General features: G+C 47.2%; 1 protein-coding gene across 2 annotated transcripts in view; it reads left to right on the top strand.

The window, feature by feature from the left end:
- LOC108923101 (collagen alpha-6(IV) chain-like) overlaps positions 1–23,409 on the top strand; it is a 63,670-nt gene that overhangs the window by 24,243 nt on the left and 16,018 nt on the right. For both annotated transcript variants that reach the window (XM_018733621.2, XM_018733620.2), the window contains exons 3-13: positions 2,449–2,526; positions 13,948–14,082; positions 14,349–14,393; positions 14,584–14,700; positions 14,964–15,032; positions 15,452–15,487; positions 16,005–16,067; positions 16,202–16,237; positions 16,444–16,485; positions 17,592–17,684; positions 19,523–19,576. In XM_018733621.2, the coding sequence (XP_018589137.2) occupies positions 2,449–2,526; positions 13,948–14,082; positions 14,349–14,393; positions 14,584–14,700; positions 14,964–15,032; positions 15,452–15,487; positions 16,005–16,067; positions 16,202–16,237; positions 16,444–16,485; positions 17,592–17,684; positions 19,523–19,576 (768 nt within the window). The remainder of the gene's footprint in view (positions 1–2,448; positions 2,527–13,947; positions 14,083–14,348; positions 14,394–14,583; positions 14,701–14,963; positions 15,033–15,451; positions 15,488–16,004; positions 16,068–16,201; positions 16,238–16,443; positions 16,486–17,591; positions 17,685–19,522; positions 19,577–23,409) is intronic.

The following is a 23,409-nucleotide window of genomic DNA, read 5'->3' as shown; positions in this document are numbered from 1 at the left end:
GGCTCTTGAGTTGAATGGAAGTCGGGCGGTTGGACATTGAAAAGATGGAGCTGTTTTTAATGAAAATGTTGATTCAGCTGAAGCTGTGGCTGTGGACCAAGGGTGTGAACCATTTTTGGCTGAAGGTGTCTTCAAGGGATGGAGGAGGAGACAGAGTAAACAGGAGGAGTTGGAGACTGTGGACCTGATGTGCACTGGAATGAAGACCAGTACTAAACATAGAACATCTGGCATGTTCTCCAGGAGGTAACCGTATATCACTTGTAAGTCATGCTGTGGAAGTTGTCAGAGTTTATGCACCCGTGTTACGTTCATTTTATCGCCTACGGTGCCAACTGGCATGTGCTGAGCAGAGATGGCGCTCACAGATGCCTGCTGAGGGTGACCCAGTGAAGGTTGGGGAATATTTTGCATTCTGTTTAATTATTGGCAGCTCAGTGGTCTTCTACGCATAGAGAAACTTCTCAAAGTGTTCTTTTGGGGGATGGTGGTTCCCATTGAACTAGAGGAAACATTCTTCTCCACTCACCCCCACCAAGAACCCATTTTCGTTAAGTATGCTTGCCCCCATAGGACAGGGCTGGATATGGTTAGACCCTAACTCTATCCCCAACCCCAACTCTAAACTCAACCCAAACTCTAACCACAGAGGTGTAGCATTATCAGGCAGGGTTGGGAACACCACCTGTGGTCCTGCGTTCTCTATGCTGCGATCCCTCTCATCCTTCTCATGGTTCCCCTTTCTTTCTGCAGTCCATGATTTCTTCAACATCTTGAAGATTTCGAACAAAGCCGAGAAAACTGCAGAAAAAAACTATGGTTCCAGGTGCATTCTGGGAAATGCCTTTTTTCAAATGCACATATAGTTTGAAGAAAGGTGGAAGGAGAGAAACCAGTGGAATATTTGTACTGTGTTTAAACGGAGCTGTGGTTATTTTGTGTGTGAAAGTATTTGTTTTGCATATCTGTTCAGGAATAATTAAAATTTGAGCTTCAAATGGACGTGTACAGCTGAACATACTGGCAGCTGTTCGTCAGAGACCAGCGTCTCCGGATGTATGGAGCTCGGCCCTGTCGAGGAAAGTTATTTGCAAGAATTTGTGTCTTTGAGGACAGCGATGTGAGCAGGATTGTGGAGGTCCCTGTAGGGTCTCTGTTAGCAAACCCGCTGGGCCATAATATCAGTAGAGGGGTTAGATAAAGAGAATGTGCTTTGTGTGTTAAATGATAAAGGACAGGTGTTAAAGGCTGAATCGTAGCACAGTCGAGCCCTCGCACAGGTACGTCATGGTAGCCTATTTCTATTGCCTGTTCTGGACAGCGGAAGGAGATGGACTCTCTTGTTTTGAGTACCTGGACAGGAATATTCCTCATTACCTGGAGCCTCCAAGCAGAACAACCAACATTTTTCCCACTCGTACGTGGCTTTTCACGGCATCCGGAACATTCTGACAGAACATCCTGGTGTGGCACACAAGGTATGTGAGGGTTAACTCAGGTTCCAGTTGCCAGTCCTGCTGTTGTACTCTTGATCAAGGTGTTTACCCTGAAGTACACACACACACACACACACACACACACACACACACACACACACACACACACAGAGTCTAAAACCACTTTTCCCAAGCAGGGTCGCAGCAAACCAGAGCCTCACTCAGCAATACAGGGCTCAAGGCTGGAGGGGGAGGGAACACACCCAGGACGGGACGCCAGTCCATCACAAGGCACCTCAAGCAGGACTTGATCCCCAGACCCACCAGAGAGCAGGACCCGGTCAAACCTGCTGCACCACCACGCCCCCACTACCCTGAATTATTGCAGTAAAAATTACTCCACTGTTTCAGTGGATAAATCCTGGCGAATAGCTTAGCCTTGCAATTTTCTTTGAAGGAAAATGTCAGCTAAATAAACAAATGAAAAAGTTTGGCTCGAGTTATAGAAGTGTCTGTTCGGCCACGGTGTCCGCAGGGTGACCTGTGTGGCGTGTCTCTCTCTCCCTGTCCCTCGATGGCTCTTGTCATGTGGTTCTCACTCCCTCATCGTCTTTCTTCTCAGTCACTTCATCTTGCTTCTGTCACCTCCATTAGGAGGCACAAGGAGATCGGAGCACTGTGGGGAGCAAAGGGGGAATTTCAGGGTGGCTGTCTTCTGCGGCGGCGCTCTGCCTTCCTGCCCTTTGTCCCACTCATAATCCCTAAGGTGAAGGGACAAGGGACGGCAGGGGCTCCGACACTGCTCGGGGCGTACGGTCACCAATCACCTGACCACTGATCATGAGACCTCCAGAAAAGCATCTCCAGGGCTGTGAAAGCTCACTTATTTGTCCAGCAAACGCATACCACTGTCTGATCGCAGCATGTGACCGATGTGTTTGTGACCTCAAGACTGACCACTTGGTCTTCCCGCTCCCCCCAAACCCCAACCCCTTTCTCTTCCCATCTCCAGGGTGCGAAGTTCCAGGAGCCATGCTCAGGACAGGACTGCAGCGAAGGGTGCCAGTGTAACCCGGAAAAGGGCGGAAGGGTAGGTTCATGCCTTATTTCGCCCTCTCCAGCAGGGGGTGGTATTGTCCCTGTGGGCTCTCCCTCCATTGGTTGGTGTTCTAGTGAAGGAAATATCTGTGAGGGCACCACTAGCAAGGGGTCCCAGTGGTCGCACCGTGAGAACCCTCATCAACTGTCTTGCGCTTTTCTGGTGGGGGGGTTTCCAGTAACATAAAACCATCAAACCTGTGATTTATTGTAAAAAAAAAAGACGTTTCCGGAACTCTCCGGAATTGGTTTTTGCCCCTCGGTTGATCTAAGATAATGGGTGTGATGCAGCGGTTTGACATGTTCACTTGGATCGTCAGTCACACGGACAGGAGGCCGTAGTTTGAGCTGGATGGGTACGAGTAGCCCTCCAGTGAGCATGCTCTGTAGTGCTGTGTTGTGTTGCCCCCCTCCCCCCTGCTACAGTCCTCAATTACAGGCTGAGCCGGTTCTCAGAGGCGGGCTGTGGCGCTCACCCAAAGCATCGTAAGTGTCAGCCCGCAGAGGGGATAACCACGGTACAACCACAAAATGACAGGCTGGCCAAATTGCTCAGTTTCCCCTATGGAGGTGTATATTTCCCATGGTGCTCCTTGCTGTCTTTAAAGTGTGACGGGACTTTATGGTGTGTGTGTGTGTGTGTGTGTGTGTGTAAGGCCTGTGTCTCTATGTCTGATGACTGCTATAGTCATCCTCCACCATGCTCACTGGACTCTCTTACCTGTTCTCCCTGGATAGCTTGGGGGTCCAGCCCATTATAACTACTGGAAGAGTTACACCTCTTTCTGTTACAGTTACCATGGTAACGAGAACACTGTTTTGTTTCCCCTCACTCGTTGTGTGTGTATTGTTTTTTTTTTTTAAATTCTTAAGGCTGTTTCATTCACGTCTGTGTCCTTTTTTTTTGCAGGATTCTGAGTTGGAATGAAAATAATAATGAAAATAATTTAAATTGAATTATTGCTTTCATTCCTTGCACTTATATAGCTTATGAGACACATTGGTATCTCCATAACAACCCAGCTGATTGATTGATTCTGTATGCTAGATGTGATATTTATTTAATCCAGTATGAAAGCAGCATCTCTTGTCTGTCTGTGCATGTAACTGTACCCATCCTTTTCTCGTTATAACCTCTTAACATGTAGAGCATGTCCTCAGGATATGTTCACATCAAAGCATAACTAGGATTCCTAGTTCCCTCGCAGTCAATTCCGAGGAGTAAAAGTACTTTTTTTAATTAAAGAAGCCGAAAGGTCGTTGCGGATACTTGTAGACTTTCCCTCGTACGAGCTGCGTTTGCGTGCCCATCCCAAGTAATGGTGTGTGTCAGTACAGTGTTCTTTCTGAAAAGGGCCGTTGTGCCAAATCACGGCGCCAAGCCCTGCACCGGCAGCTGGCCGGGAACGTTTTTCGGAGAGCCCGCTTTCGCCATCGGTCCGCAGTTTCCCAGATTCCCACACGGGAGGAAACGGTGGGTTGGAGTTTGGGGGTGGACGGGGACACATTCAGTCTGGGAAGTCAGGAGGGTGGAACGGAAGAAGGGGCGTCTTCACCTGGGGTGTAAATTCATGGACGCACTTCCGTGATCCAGCTGCACTCCCGGGGCAAAAGCATGGGGTGGGGGTTTGGGGGGCGGGGGGGTGTATGGTTAAGGCACCGTCTGACACACCTTTCGTAAAGAACCACAGTGGCTACTGATCTTGAGTTACATAGTGAAATACACACACACAAATAACTCCTTTTAATTACCGCCCCCACCAACTGCCCGGAGGAGGCAGTTCTGCGTGTCAGTTGCTTGACTGATTTCTCTACCCCAACAGAGACTGTCTGCGATTCCCGAAAGGAGTCTGTTGTTTCTTGTTGTAATCATCTTAATTAGTATATTTCACATTTCCCACCCTTTGTTGTCTTTGCTTTAGAAAATCGACTGCGTCTTCCGAATGACTTGGAGATAATGAGCTGACCCGGCGGCTCGGGTTCGAGCGCAGGCGCCGCAGGCACGGCGGAGTTGGGGGTTGCTGGACATGGGGTGGGGGGGGGGGGGGCGTGTTTCTGGAAACTTCAGAAGATGCGAGATTCCTGCTCTGGCTTTCTCATTTACCGCACCTCTCCCTCCGGCGTCGCTGCAGCGGCACACGGTGCGGATGTCACCAGCGCGAACACACTGGCGTTCGGCGTCGCCGCCGGCCTCGTCTCCTCGCGGAGGAGGGTAAAACTGCGTCCTGCCTCTAGCTCGAGCCTTTGGAGTCCGTCGCCTTTGCGTGACACTGTGCTGGCGAGGGATTATGGGAGTTCCCAGCCCCTGTGCTGTCCTGTGTGAAAGAATTCCGAAGCGGCTCGGGTTCCCACTATGGCTGACTGCACCTATAGACCCAGCAATGGGAGCCACTCACTTTCCATCCCGTCAGCGCCGCCGCTCGCCTTTGCGCCGTAATCCTATTGGCAGAGGGGAAGTGAAGCTCGAACGGCGCGCTTTGACACAGTGAAATGAGATGAAACGAAGACAGTGAAAAGTGCCCGCTTGTTTTCTCAGTTGCAGACCTTTTTCAGGGCTGGTTTATTCTCTCCTGCCACTTGAACACAGTTAACAGTCTGTGTTTTCACACGGCGGGGGCCACGCCAGAGCCTGCGCTTCGTTAACTGGTACCATTAACTGCTTTACTCTCAGTAACCGCGGTATTCCTCGGTGGCGTCATCTGCGGAGGGCCATGACGGCGGAAAGCCTTTGTTTTAGACCTTATTGGACCTTATTGGTAAAAATAAGGTTTTCACTGCTCACTCAGCTGACAGATGTTCACCGCCGGCTGTGACTCCGCCTCCTGCTGGTGACACGCCGCATAGCGGCTCCTTTTCTTTATCGCACCTTCGCCTTTTGTTTATGTAAGTTTGTGCGGGTGCCTGCACCTGTGTGTTCATTCATGCTCGTCTCGGTATGCGCACACCTGCGTGTGCATTAATGTGTGCCTGACTGCGCCCTCCACCGTCTCTCTGGAAGCGTAAGCATGTTTGCATTTACTAGTCAATATCTGTGTGTGAGGGGGGCGCGGTGGTGCGGACCGGGTCCCGCTCTTGGGTGGGTCTGGGGTTCGAATCCCACTTGGGGTGCCTTGCGACGGACTGGCGTCCCGTCCTGGGTGTGTCCCCTCTCTCTCCAGCCTTACTCCCTGTGTTGCCGGGTTAGGCTCCGGTTCCCCGCGACCCTGTATGGGACAAGCGGTTCAGAAAGTGCGTGTGTGTGTGTGTGTGTGTGTGTGTGAGACCATGTCATACATGCACAAGTGTGATCATCAGGGGTGTCCACACATGGACCGAGGGCTGCAATCTACCCATCGCTTCACATAATGTGGCCCACATTTGCATAATAAGTAATATACACTGTGTACACACACACGTTGTCTGAAACCACTTGTCCCGAGTGGGGTCGCGGCGAGCCGGAGCCTAACCCGGCAACTAATTCTTTTGGAATCATATTTTAATAAAATTATACAGTAATAATACAGTTATAGACGCACAACATCTAAATAAAATGAGATAAAATAAAATAAAATGAAATAAAGCTACAGTTTAGACAGTTATGATTCACTGTGTCACTTACTGTGATATTTATATGTGCAGCCCTCAGACCAGTTCACAAGAATGATTGTGGTCCTTGGCCAATAAAGGCTGGACACCCCTGATGTGTGTGCGTGTGTGCGTGTGTACGTGTGTGTGTGTGTGTGTGTGTCCAAACTGTCTCGGTCTAGGCCGATGTGACGCTGGACTGACAAACTAAAACAACAATTAGAGGCTGTTTGTCCCCAGCAGGCGCACCTTGTGTTCACAAGCCGTTCCAGTAAATGACACGGTGGCTGTCATATTACACACCTCACTCCGTCCGCACCGAGGCTTAAGTTCCAGGTTGTAATTTGTCTGCGCTCGGTTTCCCTTCTCCTGAATCCTGCTCTGCAGCCATCTGTCAGGGGGGAAAGCTGCCCAGGGGGCCCCTTGGCTCTTCTCCTTGGTCATACAGGCCCTACCTTTCAACTGCCCTCATTCGATTAGTTTTCCAGGATACTGTGTACCCCAGAAGAACTGATTTTTTCCTATTCTGATCACTTGAGAATGTCTTGCATGAAGCCGCCTAGTTCGCTGTTCAGCATGTCTGTCCAGTTTGTGTTTATTCCGTCACTGAGCGATCATAAACACTCAGTCACTCACACAGTCATGCAGTTAGAGTCACCGGTTCATCGGAAACACGTCTTTGGACTGTGGGTGGAAACCAGAGCACCTGGAGGAAGCCTACATGAACATGGGAAGAAAATGCAGACCCCACAGAGACCGAAGCAGATTCGAACCCACATCCAAAGCCATAGCCCAGTAGATGTGAGGCACCAGTGAGAGCTACATGGTTGCTAACAGCATCTGCTAAATTAAAAAGTAACAGTGAAACCTACACATAAGATATTTCACTGCTCTGTCTATGTTTAAGAGGACAGCTGGCAGTGCAGAGTTGTTGCCTTTGTATCCAAGGGTTGCAGGTTTGAATTTCACCTCCTACTATAGTGCCCTTAAGCAAGGTACTTACTCCTAAATTGCTCCAGTAAAAAATTACCCAGCCATGTAAATAGGTGAATGGCTTAACGCTGCTAGTTGCTTTGGAGGAAGGTGTCAGATAAATGTATTTACAACCTGTTGTTTCTGTTATTTAAAACAAGATTGATGACATTATGGCTTATAACTGTGTAGTGGCGTCTCCGCGGGACTTGAACCCTTCTGCCATCTTTCCTCTCCCTGGTGTGGAGCCATTAAGTTCTGGGGTGATTTCTGAATTCCAAGGGGTCCGCATTCCCTTTACTCCCGTCCCGGGGAACCCAGTTTTCCTGGTAATGAGTTTCAGGTGTCCGGATGTGCAGGCCATGAGAAGTATCGCTTGAAGTATTAGAGATATGCATCGGCATTCGGCGTGTTACACACAGGATGAGGAACAGTTGAAAACGAGGCGCGTGTGCATATGCGTATATGTAGCACAATGGCTGTAACTAAGCTGGCGAACCCATAGACTGCCGTTTTGACACCCGGTGCAATTGCTTCTCACATACCGTATCACCATCTCCTGACTTTCCGGAACATTCTACAGCTTTGGTCATCGGGCCCTGAGTCTTCCCAGATTCTCATGTGTAAACATCGGCGGGATGAAAAAACAGACGGGGGTTTTTAAGGGAGAAGCGAAGATCAGCGTCCATCAAAGTGCACAAGGTAAACAGGGTCCCCTATTGGAACCATCTGGTCGACAAACATCCGCATCAGTGGCGCAGGGGGTCGCGGGGTCAGGGGAGAGGGATTGGGGATGCTGACAGCATGGTTTGTGTTCAGCCCTGGAAAATCAACACAGGACTTTGATGTCGTGCGGCTGGGGACCACACAGCGGGCCGAGGAACATGTGTCCCAGGTTTGGATCCAGCATGTCTTCCTGGACGGAGGGGGGTGGCAGCGGGGCAGTCTGGTGTTCCAGCCTTCAAACGTGGTGTAATCTCCGTCTCGCTCACGCCAAGCCACCAGCTGGTTCCCCCAGGTCTCCTGTCTCCCATGAGGGGAGGGAAGGTTCTCACAGTCGAGCTGATGTGTTTGGTGTGAAGGCGGCTGGTAATGAACTTCAGCTATGTGTGGGAGGGGCACAGATAGGAGAGACCTGGGTCTTGGGCTATGGTTGGAATGTGCACTCTGTGTCCATTCCAGATGACCTCTCTCACCAAGTTGCTTTCACATCTCTGTCTTCCACTGCACGTGTAAGAGTTGGTCTTGGATGCCAGGGTCATCCTATATGGGTCGCTGTGTGCCCCACTGGTACTCATCCGATCATCACATGTGTGCAGAAGCACGCTGGTGGAAGGGAGGACGTAACCCGGACCTTCTAGTAACTAGCATGTGAGGCAGGACAAGCTTGCTATAAACCTACAAGTGCTCCCCACTCCTGCCGTGCCTGCCGAAGCCCTTAGCTTCCACCTCCTTGCGACACCCCAACTGGGATGTTTACTCTTGTTTAGGTGGCTCTATTCTTATGCAAACATACAGTTTCACTTCTGACTGGAGACCTGTTGTAGAATCCTACCTACCAGAGACCTGCACCCCCCGATGATGGTACATGACGGTTTGTGGGTGGAGACTGCAGGTAGTTATTGATGGACACACGCATGGAATCCGAAAGTTGCCAACCCAAGTCCCAGAAAGAGTACTATACTCCGTATATATTATAATCTGCTGCTCAGATCTGCTCCCCAATACCTGCAGGACCTGATCCTCTGCTACATCCCAACCAGACTGCTATCCTCTTCCACTTCTGGATGCTTGGTGGTCCCATAAGATCCAAAACCTTAAGTCCAAAGGTTCTCAGTTTTGGTTCCAATGTGGTGTAATGAGCGCTCTTTCAATTCGAACTGCTGAATTCATCTTAACATTCAAGAAGTCTCCCAACACATATCTCTTTTGGACCCACTTCTCTCCTGATCTTATCTTGTATCTGCCCCATAAACTTTCACTACATTTTATGTTAAAATATTGAAATTACTAGCTGTCAATTCTATATGCAACTGTTAAATGAATAGATGTAAATATATTATTATTCTCTCGTGCCACTAGCAATCAACTAAATTAATTGACTTTGTGTGAATTGGTGTCAACACTTCCGTTATATTCAGCAGTTGTAAATGTTTCTGTTTCCTAGAAATACTTAATTGATGATGGCCTGTTTCCACTCTCTAGTCTCCTGTTTTCATTCCTCTTGTCCTGAACACCGTGGGAACCTGGCGCAGCCCATCTACCCCTACCATGTACACTCTGAGGACAAGGCGCAGCTGTTTTACCGCAATGCCATGGTGCTTGCTGGTCCACATTGGCCTTTGACCTGCTTCTGTAACCCTTCCGTCTGCAACCCTTTTGTCGATGGCTTGAACTTTGGCCTACAGTCAACACCATCCGACAAGGAGATCGGCTGAATGCAAGAGGATTGTTTTGACTGTCAGTGACCCGACATCACGTGGCGAGAGATACGGGATGAATCAGATCCTCACAGTCTGCTTCTTTTTCATCTCCCTGCCCCCGCCTCACTTGAGATCTCTAAATGTGCACACACACACACACACACACACACACACACACACACACACGTGTCTACAACCGCTTGTCTCAAGTGAACCAGAGTCTAACCCGGCAACACAGGGCGCAAGGCTGGAGGGGGAGGGGACACACCCTTTAGCTGTAGAAAAACTGGTTTTATAGAGCTGCAGTACTGTACACAGTACTGCCCCCTGTTGGTGTAAATGCAAATTACCATTAAGCTCAAACGACTGGAGAGAGAGATCTTGATTTGATCTTTCACTATCAGGCCAGCTGAACCGCAGTTGGTTAGGTTGCACGTTTTTTCCGTGCTACAGAAATAGCATTGTTAAACAGATTGACTGTATAAAGAGATGCATGACATTCATAATCATCACAGTAAGTAAATCATTTGATCTGCTCTGATGAGCACTGAGCAGACTAATGAGATTTAAAAATGAAAAATGTGCCAAGGACTAGAAGATAAAGCTGTGTTTTAAGCATGAATGACACCTGCACCTACTGTGCTGTGTCCAAACTGGGCGTTGTACCATCATGTGTATTTCGATAAGCCTGGAACATGTGGGGTTTTCACTAGAAAATGACGTTTAGTACCGGTGTTATACAATGCTTACATTTCCTCTTATCACACTGGGCTGCGCTAAATGTAAACATCTGGTGGGAGAATTTTTCTAGACCACATTACTGACGCTCCAGATGGAAAAGTGGTTAACAAGCTGGACTTGTAAATAGAAGGTTGAAAGTTTAAGGTCTCTCAAGGTCATGGGCCTCACCTGATAGAGCAAAGAGCAAAGTATTTGGATTACAGATTCCTGGGATTACATAAAACCTGGAGTATTAATGTGGATTTTGTAAAATGTCCAGTTGTATAAATGGGTAGAAGTGTGAAACTTTAATCTTCGCAAGTTGGTTTGGAAGAAAATGTTAATAATGTAATGGTATGTGATGGAGTCATTTTTAGCCTAGGTGGTTAAATAAACCTGGCTGGGGGCCAGGCTGGCAGACGTGCCGGTACCTGCTGAGAGTCCAGCCCCCGAAGGGAGGGAGCGGGGTCTAGATCCACTTGGATCACCCTACAGCTTTTGTTTAATTCTCCCTCACCTTCACACAAGTTCATTTTTATTATTCATGTCAATAAGTTTACATTTATTCATTTAGCTGATGCTTTTCTATGAAGATTTTTACAACATTTAGGTACTTAGAATTATGTACCCCTTTGCGCAAATGGGTAGCTTTTTTTTTTACTTAAGCAATTCAGGGTAAGTACCATGCTCAGGGGTACCACAGCAGGAGACTGGCTTTGAACTTGGGCCCTTAGAATGGAAGGCAGCAGCTCTAACCACTACACCATCTGCTGCCCCCGTCAGTATTGTCTTTCATTAATTCTTATTTATTTTATTTATTTATTCGTTTAGCCAATGTTTTCCTGCAAAGCAGCTTACTCAAGGATACTAGGATCTATAGGTTTATCTAAGTAGATTTGTGTCACAGGTTAGCTGCACTGAAGCTGGATACATTGGGTGTTTTACCTGACTTTTCTGGATGCTCTTAGCTACAGTGCAGTGCTGCCATGTGGTCTGAAGTCTTCACCCGCCTCTCTTTCCCACCTCGGACCCAGCGATGGGGAAAACGGCTGACCCAGCTGGGGCGAACGCGACAGTGTTTGTTTGGACCGCCGTCTGCTTCTCCCTTGCTGCCACAGTTTTTGTGGTCTGCAGGGTTGGGTGCGGACAGGCAGTTCGGGAATTAGGTTATCAAGTCCGAATCAACCATTGCACAGTGCACCCCCCCTCCCCGCGATGTGCCGTTAAGTATTTCCCTGTGTTGCTCCCATCACAGTGTTGATCGGGCATGCGGTGTGACAGGTAAAACCATCCCCCCGGGCCTTGCTGCCTTCCAACAATGGGTGCCGCTAAATCCCAGGGCCTAATGGACTGGGTTGGCTTGAGCTGGGGAATCTGTCTGCTCATGGATTCTCTTCGCCATGCCAACAGGAAGTGAGATGCATTCTGGGTAACTGTGCTTATAAGGTCAGCTGGCTTAAAGAAGCGGAATGGACTCTTTTGTGCCCTTTGTGAGGCAGGGGATTTGTCGCACAAACGGCGCAGTCTACTGCAGATTAATCCGGCTGGAAGTCCTTTTTCACCAGACTTAAAAATATGAAAATATCAGCGGTTATTAAATCGAAGCGTGTTGAGTTGTTTTTGGAGCAGGATAGCCGTGGCTGGGGGCTGAATGGTTGAATCAGGCAGTGGAAATGACGACGTGTCCATGTCTAGGGTGGTTTGACCTCAACCGTCTAGCCACCACGGACCAAAGTAACCACAGATGGCAAATATTTTGCGTTCTAAAATGATTTCCAGTCTCTCAAAGGGTAAAGAAAACGTGTTCTGACTTTATCCGTGCTCAGCGTAGGCAAAGAATGATCCATGCCCCTCCATCTATGGCATACAATGCTTATACATTTTTAGCTGATACTTTTCCCCAAAGTGACTTACAGTGTTAGGTTTGCAGGCTAAGATACATCCAATTGTACATTTGTAATTTTTACGGCATCGGTTCTGGGTAAGTACCTTGCTCAAGGGTACTACAGAGGCAGGGGGCCATGTTCAACCCTGGTTAGCGACAGCGCTAACCGCTATGCTACCCACAGTATTTTCACATTTTAACAAATAATCACAGTGGGATATGTCACTTTAGAGATTTGAGGGTTGTAAACCGAACCAAAGTCACAGAAGATGAGCCGCTCTTCGGCTAATTGGCGAGGATGTGATGAGCTCAGGGCGTGAATCTTTGCGTCACACGTTTTTTAAAATCTGCTCTTAATCTTCCTGCTTAGTGGGCCTGGATAAGGAGAATCTAAGCAGCTAGCAGCAGGTCGCCAGGAGCTGAACTCGTCAAACTCTGTATGCTATTAGGTGTGTTTGTGTTTGTGAGAGAGAGTGCTCTGGCTGTTTGTACACTCTGTGTGTGTGTGCTCAGTGTGTTGGTGTTCCTGACAACTCAAGCGCTCTGTGGGTTGGTCTTCAGGACAGCCGTATGTTGAGGTTTCAGAGATGTCTGGCAGTGCTTGCACGCAGCTGCTCCGCACTACTGACTCCTTGTGCTTGGTTTGATCCGGATAAGAGCTGGTCATTCTTCAGGTTCTCGCAAATGCCTGCAAGCCCAGCCCTGTTCCCCTTCCAGCCAAAGCAGGTGGGGAGTGAAACAAGGAGGTCTGGTTCTCGTCTGAACCCTTGCTGTAGACCCAGGTCACGGTGGAAACTTTAGTGGCTGCAGGCCTTTCAGTTACCTCCCAATTAGTATGTGATTGACCTGCTAAGTAGTTATGAGGAGAAGTGCGATAAATTCCAATACATCCTTTAGGACTGGAGCTCCCCACCCTGTATGCAAGCAAAGGGCTCTACCTAACAGACCCTAACTGGTGGCCACGTGGAAGAGGAAGGTCAAGGTCAAGTCCTACTCTTCAAACTAGGTGTGTGACCACTGGCCAGTGCAGTGACTAAGGTTGGTACACCCCCTGCAGACACGTCTGGGGGATCAGAAGGTCTCCAGGAGAAACAGGTGTCTCAGAAATTAAATGGAATTACTCCCGGTTGATACCACGCCCTTTTCCTCTGATATGGTGTTGCCTTTAGGAATCATCCTTGTGATATATTGTTGATGTTACATTAAAGAAGAACCCACTCCTCATGTGGGTGACTTCAGATGAATTTAGGTTCTGTCATCTGGTTAAGAGGTAACATCAGATCTACTTGGACCTTGTTGTCTAAAGCAAGATGAAGGTAGAGCCCTTTGAGTGATTTTGTGCTTAAATATAGGGTCATGATACCACATTGCTCATTTCCTGTTCTCCCCATCTGTCTTCTTTGGGTTGCATTCCTCTGTTGTATTAGGTCATGAGTAATTATCATGTATACATACTGTGTGATACATTGCAGGCATTTCCCTTTTATTGTTCAAGCGTGTATGTATAAAACAACTCTTTCTACACCGTATGGTGGAGATGTGGTATTGCATCAATTTATCTGGAGCTCAAACACTTATTTCCTTTCTCTTCCCCTGAAAACTGGTCAGGTGGAACTCCAGTGTGACGGAGTAACTTAAAGTGCTAGCTGATGAAGGGACAGTAGGTTTGCGGTAGGCCTAGCTGTGGAAAATTAAGTAAATTAAGGGGGAAGAGTGCATGTTGGGTTAGTGAATGAGTAACTCACACATTATTATTTTATATATATTATATATTGAAAAACAAAAATGAAGGCTCACTCAACATGAGATGATGCTGTTCTACGCTTTCATTGTGGGGGTCTCCATCCAGGGTCAGCCAGGACCTCTTGGACCTGTAGGACCAAATGGAGCTGAAGGTTCTGCAGGAGGCCAGGGCCCCTTGGGGCCCAGAGGGGAGAAGGGCCACCATGGACCAACAGGTCTAACGGGACCAACAGGAGACAAGGCAAGACCTCCACCTTTTCAGCATCTTTACTTTGGTCTGTTATGTTTATGAGATTTAGCATAGCCTTTAAAATATTGCTCCATTTGTTGACGGGTCTTGATTAGATCAAGTAGTGAGCTGCTATGAAGAAAATGTAAAACATGGATTTCTAATATGAATGGCTTTAAAGTGAATGCGTTCATTCTTCATTCCATGTATGCATTTGTATATTATTCCCTTCTTGTGTGTACACATGTTCATGTGTACCTCCATATGCTTGTTCCCAGGGTCCGATGGGTGTGCCAGGGTTTCCAGGAGCAGATGGGGTTCCGGTGAGTTCTATCCTCCTCACCTGTCTCTTGCATCTTCAGCCATCGCTGTTCTGTTTTTCCTCAAAACTGTAACCCTTACTTCCATATCTATAATTCCTTTTTACCTACACCTCTCTTGCCTCAACTCCCTGTTGGGGAGTGGTTGCACATGGAGACCCCAGGAGTTGACATGATGCTGATTCCTTGTCAGGGTCATCCTGGGCAGGATGGGAGCAGGGGACTCCCTGGATATGATGGCTGCAATGGCTCTGCTGGAGACTCAGGCCTCCGTGGACAGGATGGCCAGGAAGGTCCTCCCGGGATGCAGGTGGGCAGAGCAGAGAGCTGTGTGTATCCGTCTTGAGGGTGTAACCTGCAGGTATAACCTGTTTTCAGCATAATCTATCTGATAGCCTCGTCACGTCCATTAATACTGCTGTCATTGCACCTATATTGTTCATATGCTTTTGTTCTGCTGTCACTATGTCACTGGTGTCACTTCATATGCAATGCTGCTTTTTGTAGTCCTTTCTCCTGCAAATGCTTCTCATCAGTGTTTCATATTCAGTCTTCTTTGGTTCTCAACTTCAGGGACCACGAGGGCTAAAAGGCCAAAAAGGAGAGTCTGTGTACTCTGGACCAAACAGCGGTGGGCCCAAGGTAAAGACCCTTTTCATTACAATAACAGGTCTCTCTTAATATACATATCCAGTTCCATTTGTAATAACTCTTACCCGTTGATAGCCAACCAGTCGGGGGCTGCCAGGCTTCAGGTACCCTCTGGAGGTTTTCTCAACTGGAAATCATCTGTGCAGGAATATCGTTTGTTCCTTTGCTGAGATCACAAATGAACAGAGCCCTTGAGTGACACAGAGAACCATGTTATCATGGGATCCCCACAGCCAGTCAGGTCAGCTTGACCCAGTATTGTGGGAAACCTCTGTGCCAGCCGATGCCAAACCAGCTGCTGCTGCCAGCGGCGTAGCTGGGAACTGAAGTTACTGAGAGAAAAAACTGCTTCCGGTCTTGATATGTGTTTGTAATGTGAATCCTTTTTTTATGTCTCTGGTTCATTTTAGGGACAACCAGGATTGCCTGGATTGGATGGCCTGATTGTAAGTGTTTCAGCCGAGTAAAAATTCTTTAGAACTGGGCAGTCTGAGAAAAAAGCATAAAAATTGGGATTTGATCATAAACAAAATATGCAGAATGTATGTTGAAAAACCCAGTGTTATAATGTGGTATCTTGTGTTGAATGTAAGTATTAGCAAGATAACCTTATTGCTGCAAGTACATGTAATCTCTGCTGTCGCTTGCAAACCTGCAGCCACTGTGCATTACTAGCAGTTCACCTACATACAGTAATACCTCGAGTAGTGTGCTAGATGCTTTCTTGAGACGTGCTGCTAAATGAAACAGTGCTGTTAGAGGTAATTAATTCATTTGTTTAATTCTTTCTTTGATTTTTTAAAAAATAATAAATTACTCTGATAAATTCCTCAAAGAGCTAAATTGAAAGAGAGCTATAGCGACAGCACTGTAGGAGGTACTACTAATCGAGGTTGTAGTGCAGAGTGAAGATCCCAGGTTTTAATGTATTTGCTTGCTGTCTCCTCTGCTTGTATCTTCCAGGGCCCACAAGGTCCTCCCGGGTTCCCTGGTCTGATCGGTCCCAGAGGTCCTGACGGCTTTCCAGTACGTGCCTTGACTTTTGTTTATTGTGTATTCGTGATCATCTTTCGCCATTATTCACATTATATTCTGGGAAACTGCTTTGCTTCTTGAGAAGGTTTTTGTTCAAATCTGATCCCAACTCTTTTCTCCCACAGGGCTCCCCAGGCCCCCCTGGCTCACCTGGCCCAACAGTAAGTACCGGAACATGGAACAGCTCCCAATTGCCACAGTGCAGTGAGTCCTCCTATTCTCCAGAGGGCGCTGTGCACTGAGCCAATTGCTGCTGCTGCTTCTTGAAATTTGGGGGGCACGCCCCAGTGGCTGCAATGCATGTAATTTTATTTTAATCAATTCCGTAGTGGCTTTGGGCTCAGCTGCATTGTATCTTGCTTTTCAGGGCAGTGCAGGCCAGGGCCTTCAGGGGGAGAGGGGAGACAGGGTAAGAACATCACCCCCAAACCACCGGTGAAAGCTTTCAGACACTTTCTTTAATGAGTTCATTTGTTGTGCTCCAGTGTGAAGCTAAACCCAAGCAAAGCTGCACACTTTAATCAGAATGAGCGCTTCCCATGTTTCGCGCCACATGCAGCAGCCAACCTGAGCCGCTCCGTGTGTCTCGCTCTCCACAGTTAAGCCCCAGTCTTTGATGATGGGCTTATAACCTCTCGATTCCTCCACGAGCACCGCCAGCTCTCTGCTTTGCACACCTCTCACTGACACACCTCCTTTCACCTGTCCATCTGTGTGTGTGTGTGTGTGTGTGTGTGTGTGTGTGTGTGTGTGTGTGTGTGTGTGTGTGTGTGTGTGAGAGTGGGTCTCTACGAAGAGACTATGACTTTGTGTGAAAAGGCAGCGAACATGGTTTAATAGTAATCGTTCTTGAAAAATATGACCTGTTCATTTGGCGTAGACCCAGCTCATGAATACAATGGGAAGCGGAAATCCGTTCGTCATTTCTCAAAGACTGAGACAAAGTCAACGAAAGCTTAATAAAAGAGACTTGCTGCAATTTAGGTACGGGTTAGGTGCTGTCAGAATCTTCGATATGGCTATAAGAAAAAAAAACTTTACCTACCTAAGTTGGGGCTACATTGAAATTAAAACCAATTTTAAATGATAGACAGCTGGTAGCGTAGTTGTTAGTGCTCCTGCCTTTAGATCCAGAAATCAGAGGTTCAAGTCTCACCTTGAGTTGTAGTACCTTGGAGCAAGGTACTTACCTAAATACTTGTAGCAGAACTATCCACATGTGTAAGTTGGTCACTTTAGAGAGAATTATCAGCTGAATCAATAAATGCACAAACTCCTGTTAAGTGCTTATTGTTGACCATTTCTTCTCATAAACGTGTTCAGCAATTTCTTACTAATCGCAAACGGTGACAAAATTGTAGTCTGTTGTGTTTTATTCTCCAATTTACTGTCTCTCTGTGGGAAGGAGTTCCTCGGAGACGGGGGCACGGCCTCCCAGGTCCCCACCCTTGGCTCCATCCTTGCTGCAAAACAGCACACTTGAATGTATAATGACTTTGTTCCTCTGGATCCCAGGGGGACGCGGGTCCACCTGGACCCCCAGGACAGCCGGGGGAGGAAACGCTAGTAGAAGGGCCCACTATAAGCACTTCCTTCAGAGGAGATAAGGTAAGAATATTCAGTTCAATTCATTTTTATGGAGCGCTCTTCTCACGCAGAGACACAGAGCGCTTTAACACAGGCATAAGGCAAGAGAATAGATGGGAGCTGTGGTCCCAGCTTGGCGGGGAGTGGCTGAGGGGCGATGGGTGGAGGAAGTAGCGAGAGCAGCAGGGGTGCAGTAGCCTTACGGACACAGCTCACCTCATCCCTGCCTCCTTTCTAGGATTCACACTCAGTTTACTCTCTCTGATTGCATTGGTGTGTCAGTACGAAGAGCATCGTGTTTTTGAAAGTGATACGCAGTTCTGATTCTGTGACAAGATGGCCGTGCTGGAAATATGGGATGTAGCACCATGCAAGGCATGGTATCCAGGGTGCTTTGCCAGGGTTGCTCTGCAGACCAGGCTTGGTCAATCCCACATCCTCATGCTATTTGGCCCCAGCTCCTCCCACCTCGTCCACGGCTATCCCTGGGGTCACGCACAGTCCCCCACCACCCCAGACACCCCCCTCCCGTCCCCTGCCCTGTGAAATATAAAAACTCTCTTTTCCTTGGTCATCGTATCCAGGGAGACGTGGGCCACCCTGGCGACCCTGGCCGCCCACTGGTCAATACAGTGGTGGAGTTTGTGGGCTATCCTAAAGGAGACAAAGGATCCAAGGTTTGTGAGCATGTGGTCCGAGTTCTGGGGCGCATGCCACGCAGGGACTCCTCCGGCTGTGGCCGGGCAGGTGGAGCCCCCTGCTGGCCGACCGAGTCCATCTGCACAGAGTCTGGCTGTGGGAGAGGGGTCACCGTGCTCACCGGTTCCCCCTGTGAGCAAATCGGGGGTCCACTGCTGGTCCACTCTGTTTATTTCTGTCTCCTCTAAAGCTAAACATCCACTTCTGACCCCTTTCTCTCATGTTTTTCTTTTCACATGTGCGAGTTTAGTTTTTGTATGAAAGATACTTCCATGTAAACAATACTTTTAAAAAAATTATTTTGAACTGTAAGTATGTTTTAGGCATTTTCAAAACTCTTTCTGGGTTTTCATGAGTCTATTTATGCACATCTACGGAACAATAAGCTGTTTTCACGGTGATGGTGTGTAGCTTGGTTTCCTAAGCAAACTGTCTTCTTCGTTTCTCCAGTCACATTCTTTTCCAAAACACTGGTAAATGTTAAACGTTTTATGAGGTTTTATAGGTGGATGTTTTCCAATATGTATGGATATTTTATAAGTGTAAATGTATATCTACTCAGCAAAAAAAAATGCATGTATTATTTAGGAAAATATTTAATAATATTAAGAGACATACACACAAAAACATTATATACAGTATTTAAAAGACACAGTACTGTATTTTAAAGTCTATGTACATGGAGTATCTTTACATGCTCTGTACATACTGTGTATATCCATGCAATTGTTTTTTTGTGTGTCAGAGTATTTATCTTGCATAGTTCAGCAACAGAGGGGCGTGGTGGTGCAGTGGGTTGGACCGCAGTCCTGCTCTCGGGTGGGTCTGGGGTTCGAGTCCTGCTTGGGGTGCCTTGCGGCGGACTGGCGTCCCGTCCTGGGTGTGTCCCCTCCCCCTCCGGCCTTACGCCCTGTGTTGCCGGGTTAGGCTCCAGTTCCCTGTGACCCTGTATGGGACAAGCGGTTCTGAAAATGTGTGTGTGTGTATTTCAGTGACTGTTTTTACCAGTAGAGTTTTGTTTGTCTGAACTGCAAGCATGGTTCGATGGTAGAAGAAACTTTGGAAGCAAAGGCAACTTTGCGAACCTTGTTTTCTGTTCACAATTTAATTTTCTGCCATTTCTGCTTTGTTTTTCTCTGTACTTCATTTCTTTCTTTCAGGGTGAACCTGGAGTCAAAGGGGAACCAGGCCAACCAGGGCTTCCAGGACCTCCCGTGAGTCCATACCTTTACCATGCCATGAGTTTACTCACACACTTACTAATTCCTTCTTTTACTCACTTGCTCAGTCATTTACTTTAACACTCATTGATTGATTGATCAATTAATTAATTTATTTGTAGAAATAAATACAGCAGCTAGAAAAGAGCAGCGAGAACATAACACCCTTGCAAACCCCAAATGTAAGTTTTCCCTAAAGTCTTTGATATTCCATGAATCTGATGTGTTTTTAACATCACCTGTCTGGACACACAGCTCACTGTTCCCATATCGTTTCCTAGACAGTAAGACAAACAAGTAATGCACAGCGGTAGCAGTGAGATATTTATAGGAATAGGAAATCAAATGGGCAAAATAAAATGTGACAAAAGACTCGGGAAGCTTTACATCTATGTTTGGCAAGGGGTGAAACTAAAGACAAAAATGAACATACATCAAAATAGCCTATGTCTAAATAAGTATACAAACCATAAAGCATCACAATTGATCCAATGTACAAAGTAAATATGTCTTGAGTTGTCTTGACCGACCAGACTATCGGGCGTCGAATCGACTCCGCTGGTCACAGCACGCTTCCCATTCCTCTCTGGATCGCGCCTTCCTCATCCACGTAGCTCCAAACGTTTTTCTTATGTCGTCAATCCATCGTTTTGGAGGCCTTCCGAGTGGCCTTTTCCGCTCACGCGGATACCACTCGACAATTGCGCGAGTCCACCGATTGTCGGTGAACCGAGCAACGTGTCCGGCCCATCTCAACTTTTGCTTCTCGTACTCGTTGATGACGTCCCTCACGCCGGATTTCTCTCTGATCGTCTCACTCCGGATATGTTCTCTTAGTGATATTCCCAGCATAGATCTCTCCATCGCCCTTTGAGCAGTTACCAACCTTTGCTCTTCTCTCTTCGTGGTGGCCCAAGTTTCACTGCCGTATAACATTGCAGGTAAAACTGTGCCATTGAAGAGGTTCGCGCGGGTGGTCTTATCCAACTTTCCTTTGAGCACATCCTTGATGGAGTTGAACGCTTTCCATCCGGCCCTTATTCTCCGCGAGATTTCCTTCTCCATGTCTCGACGCATATTTACTTCTTGTCCAAGGTAGACGTATTCCTCCACCTCCTCTATTTCATCGCCTTGAACCACTATTCGGCCCCTTGTTGCGTAATCTGACCGCATGAACTTGGTCTTCATGCGGTTCATTTTGAGGCCTACTCTCGAGCTTCTGATGTCTAGCTCGGTTAGCATGGTCTGAAGTAGATCTGTGGTTTCGGCGACGAGGACGATATCGTCAGCGAAACGGAGGTGGGTCAGTAGCTCGCCGTTGATGTTTACGCCGCCCTTCCAGTCGATGTCTCTGAAGATCTGCTCGAGACATGTGGTGAAGAGCTTCGGAGAGATGGTGTCTCCTTGTTTGACGCCCTTCTCGACTGGTATTCTAATCGGCGACGACAGCAGAGCGATGTCGGTGGTACATCCGGAATTCGCCTCCCGTAGGAGTTCGATGTATTGCGCCTCGACTCCTTGCATCTCCAACGACTTTAGCACTGCGTTGATCTCGACGCTGTCGAAGGCCTTCTCGTAGTCCACGAACGCGACGCATAGTGGCAGCCTGTACTCTTTCGCTCGCTCCAGCAATTGGGTCAGAGTGAAGATGTGATCCATCGTGCTGTAGGTTCTTCGGAAGCCTGCTTGTTCCCTTGGTTGTTGTCCATCCAAGTGTTCTGATAATCGTGTTAGGATTATCTTCGTGAACAGCTTGTAGATGTGGGACAAGAGGCATATGGGACGATAGTTCTTCAGGTCTTCTCTATCTCCCTTCTTATACAGCAGGATGGTTCTCGACTCTTTCCACTGCGATGGTATCTTGCACGTGTTCAGATAGTGACTGAACCGTTCGGCGAGGATTTTCCAGAGCTGTTCTCCGCCCAACTTCAACATTTCAGATGTTATGCCATCTTTCCCCGGTGCTTTTTCCCTCTTCATCAAATTGACGGCCCTTTCAACCTCACTTACGAGAATGGGGGGCACATTCTCCTTCCTTTGAAGTGACGGTGGTGGTTCAATCTTCACAGCAGATTTGAAAAGCTTAGTGTAAAAGTCTTTACAGATCTTTACCACCTCGCCTCTTTCATCGGCTGTAGCACCATCCGAGTTCTTCAGCTTCGTCACTTCCGATTTATAGAGTGCCATCCCCCTTTCACATTTCTTGAGGCTCTTCCTTTCCTCGGCGGCCTTCAGGAGCTTTTCCATCCGGTATTTTTCGAAGTCTCTCTTCAGCTGCAGTCGTATCACCCTGCTGAGAATGGAATATTCAAGGTGATCTTCCGCAGTCCTCTTCATGTTCTTTCTCTTCTCGAGAAGTTTTTTGGTTTCTTCCGAGATTCTTCCCTTCTGCTCCCTTGGGCCCGCCTCCTTTGCCTCCCTCAAGCATTCCTTCAGTTTCTCGATCAGTGAGTCATAATCATCGTCAATTCCGTCAATTCGGCACCAGGATTTCCTCTCCATCGTTCCTCTTCATCCAATCCTTAAAGAGTCGCACTGATTTATCGAACATTATCAGAGAATTTTTACAGTATTTCCGTAAGATTCAGGATTCAAGATTCAAGAGTTTATTGTCATGTGTACAGTAAACAGTTTGTTACACCGTACAATGAGATTCTTACTCTGTGAATTCTCTCAGCAGCCTATGACATAAATTATAAGGACATAAGGAAAAAAAAAAAACACAAGAAAAACACAAGGAGAACAGAGGGCGTAAATCACAAATTTACAAATAATTACTATTAGTGCAAGGTCACAAATTTAAAAAATTACTAAAATTATTAAAATTACTATTAGTGCAAAAATCCAAGAAACGAGGTTATATATGTATATAAAGTGTACAGTACGCAATGTAAACATGGGAGTCGTACATGTGCGAAGTCCTGCAGAGGTAGATTGGGTCTATTCGCAGTTGAGGTGGGGGTGTGTATTTGCGTACGCAAGGTATGTGAAGGTAGTCTGATGATATTGGCGTTGTGGGTGTGTGTGTGTGTGTGTGTGGGAGGGATGGGGGGTAGTTGACACCTCTCAGGCTCAGAGGGTGAACTATGTCTGCTGTGATGGGTGGAGAGGCAGTGGATGGGTGTTGTTCAAAAGCCTGATGGCCTGTGGGTAAAAACCGTTTTTCAACCTTGAGGTTCTGGCTTTAACACTCCTGTAGCGTCTGCCTGATGGTAAGAGTGTGAAAAGGCTGTGCTGGGGATGACTGCTGTCCTTGATGATGTTAATGGCTCTCCTGATGGTTCTGGCCTGGTATCAGTATCAATAACGGTTAACATAACTACTCAAAGTTATAACATCTCGTGATAAAATCGAGACTATAACATTAATGAAGTGAAACTGAATGAAAACATACAGGCGATGCTGCTGCAGGGTTGAGGATGGAAAAGATTCGGAGAGATTAGGACAGGAGTTCACCATGTGCAAAGGAGACGACAACAAACTACTTCCTACTTCCTGTCAGACAGGAAGCGTAAAAGTCTCAGGAATACATAAAATGTACAAGAAACCGCCAGCACAAGGCACCAATTCACAGTTCGCCTGTTACGAACATGAGAAATAATATACCGTTAAATATGCTTAACATTTGCTCAAACTTTAAACTCGGACAGTCATTACTAATTTACCAATAACTCACCGTAACAGCATAATCACATCGCTAATTCGTTGCCAAAAACTCTCCCAATATATTTTTGACTAATGCAAGTTTCCTCTGAAAATAAGACTGTCTTCAAATTTCTACAACATCCTTAGGTTTACACAGCTTCTAATGATACGAACGTATTTTC

This window comes from Scleropages formosus, chromosome 13 (assembly GCF_900964775.1).
Source record: "Scleropages formosus chromosome 13, fSclFor1.1, whole genome shotgun sequence".
NCBI classification, from domain to species: Eukaryota; Metazoa; Chordata; class Actinopteri; order Osteoglossiformes; family Osteoglossidae; genus Scleropages; species Scleropages formosus.
Note: the sequence above shows the minus strand (reverse complement) of the source record. Positions and strands in the feature narration are given on the sequence as shown.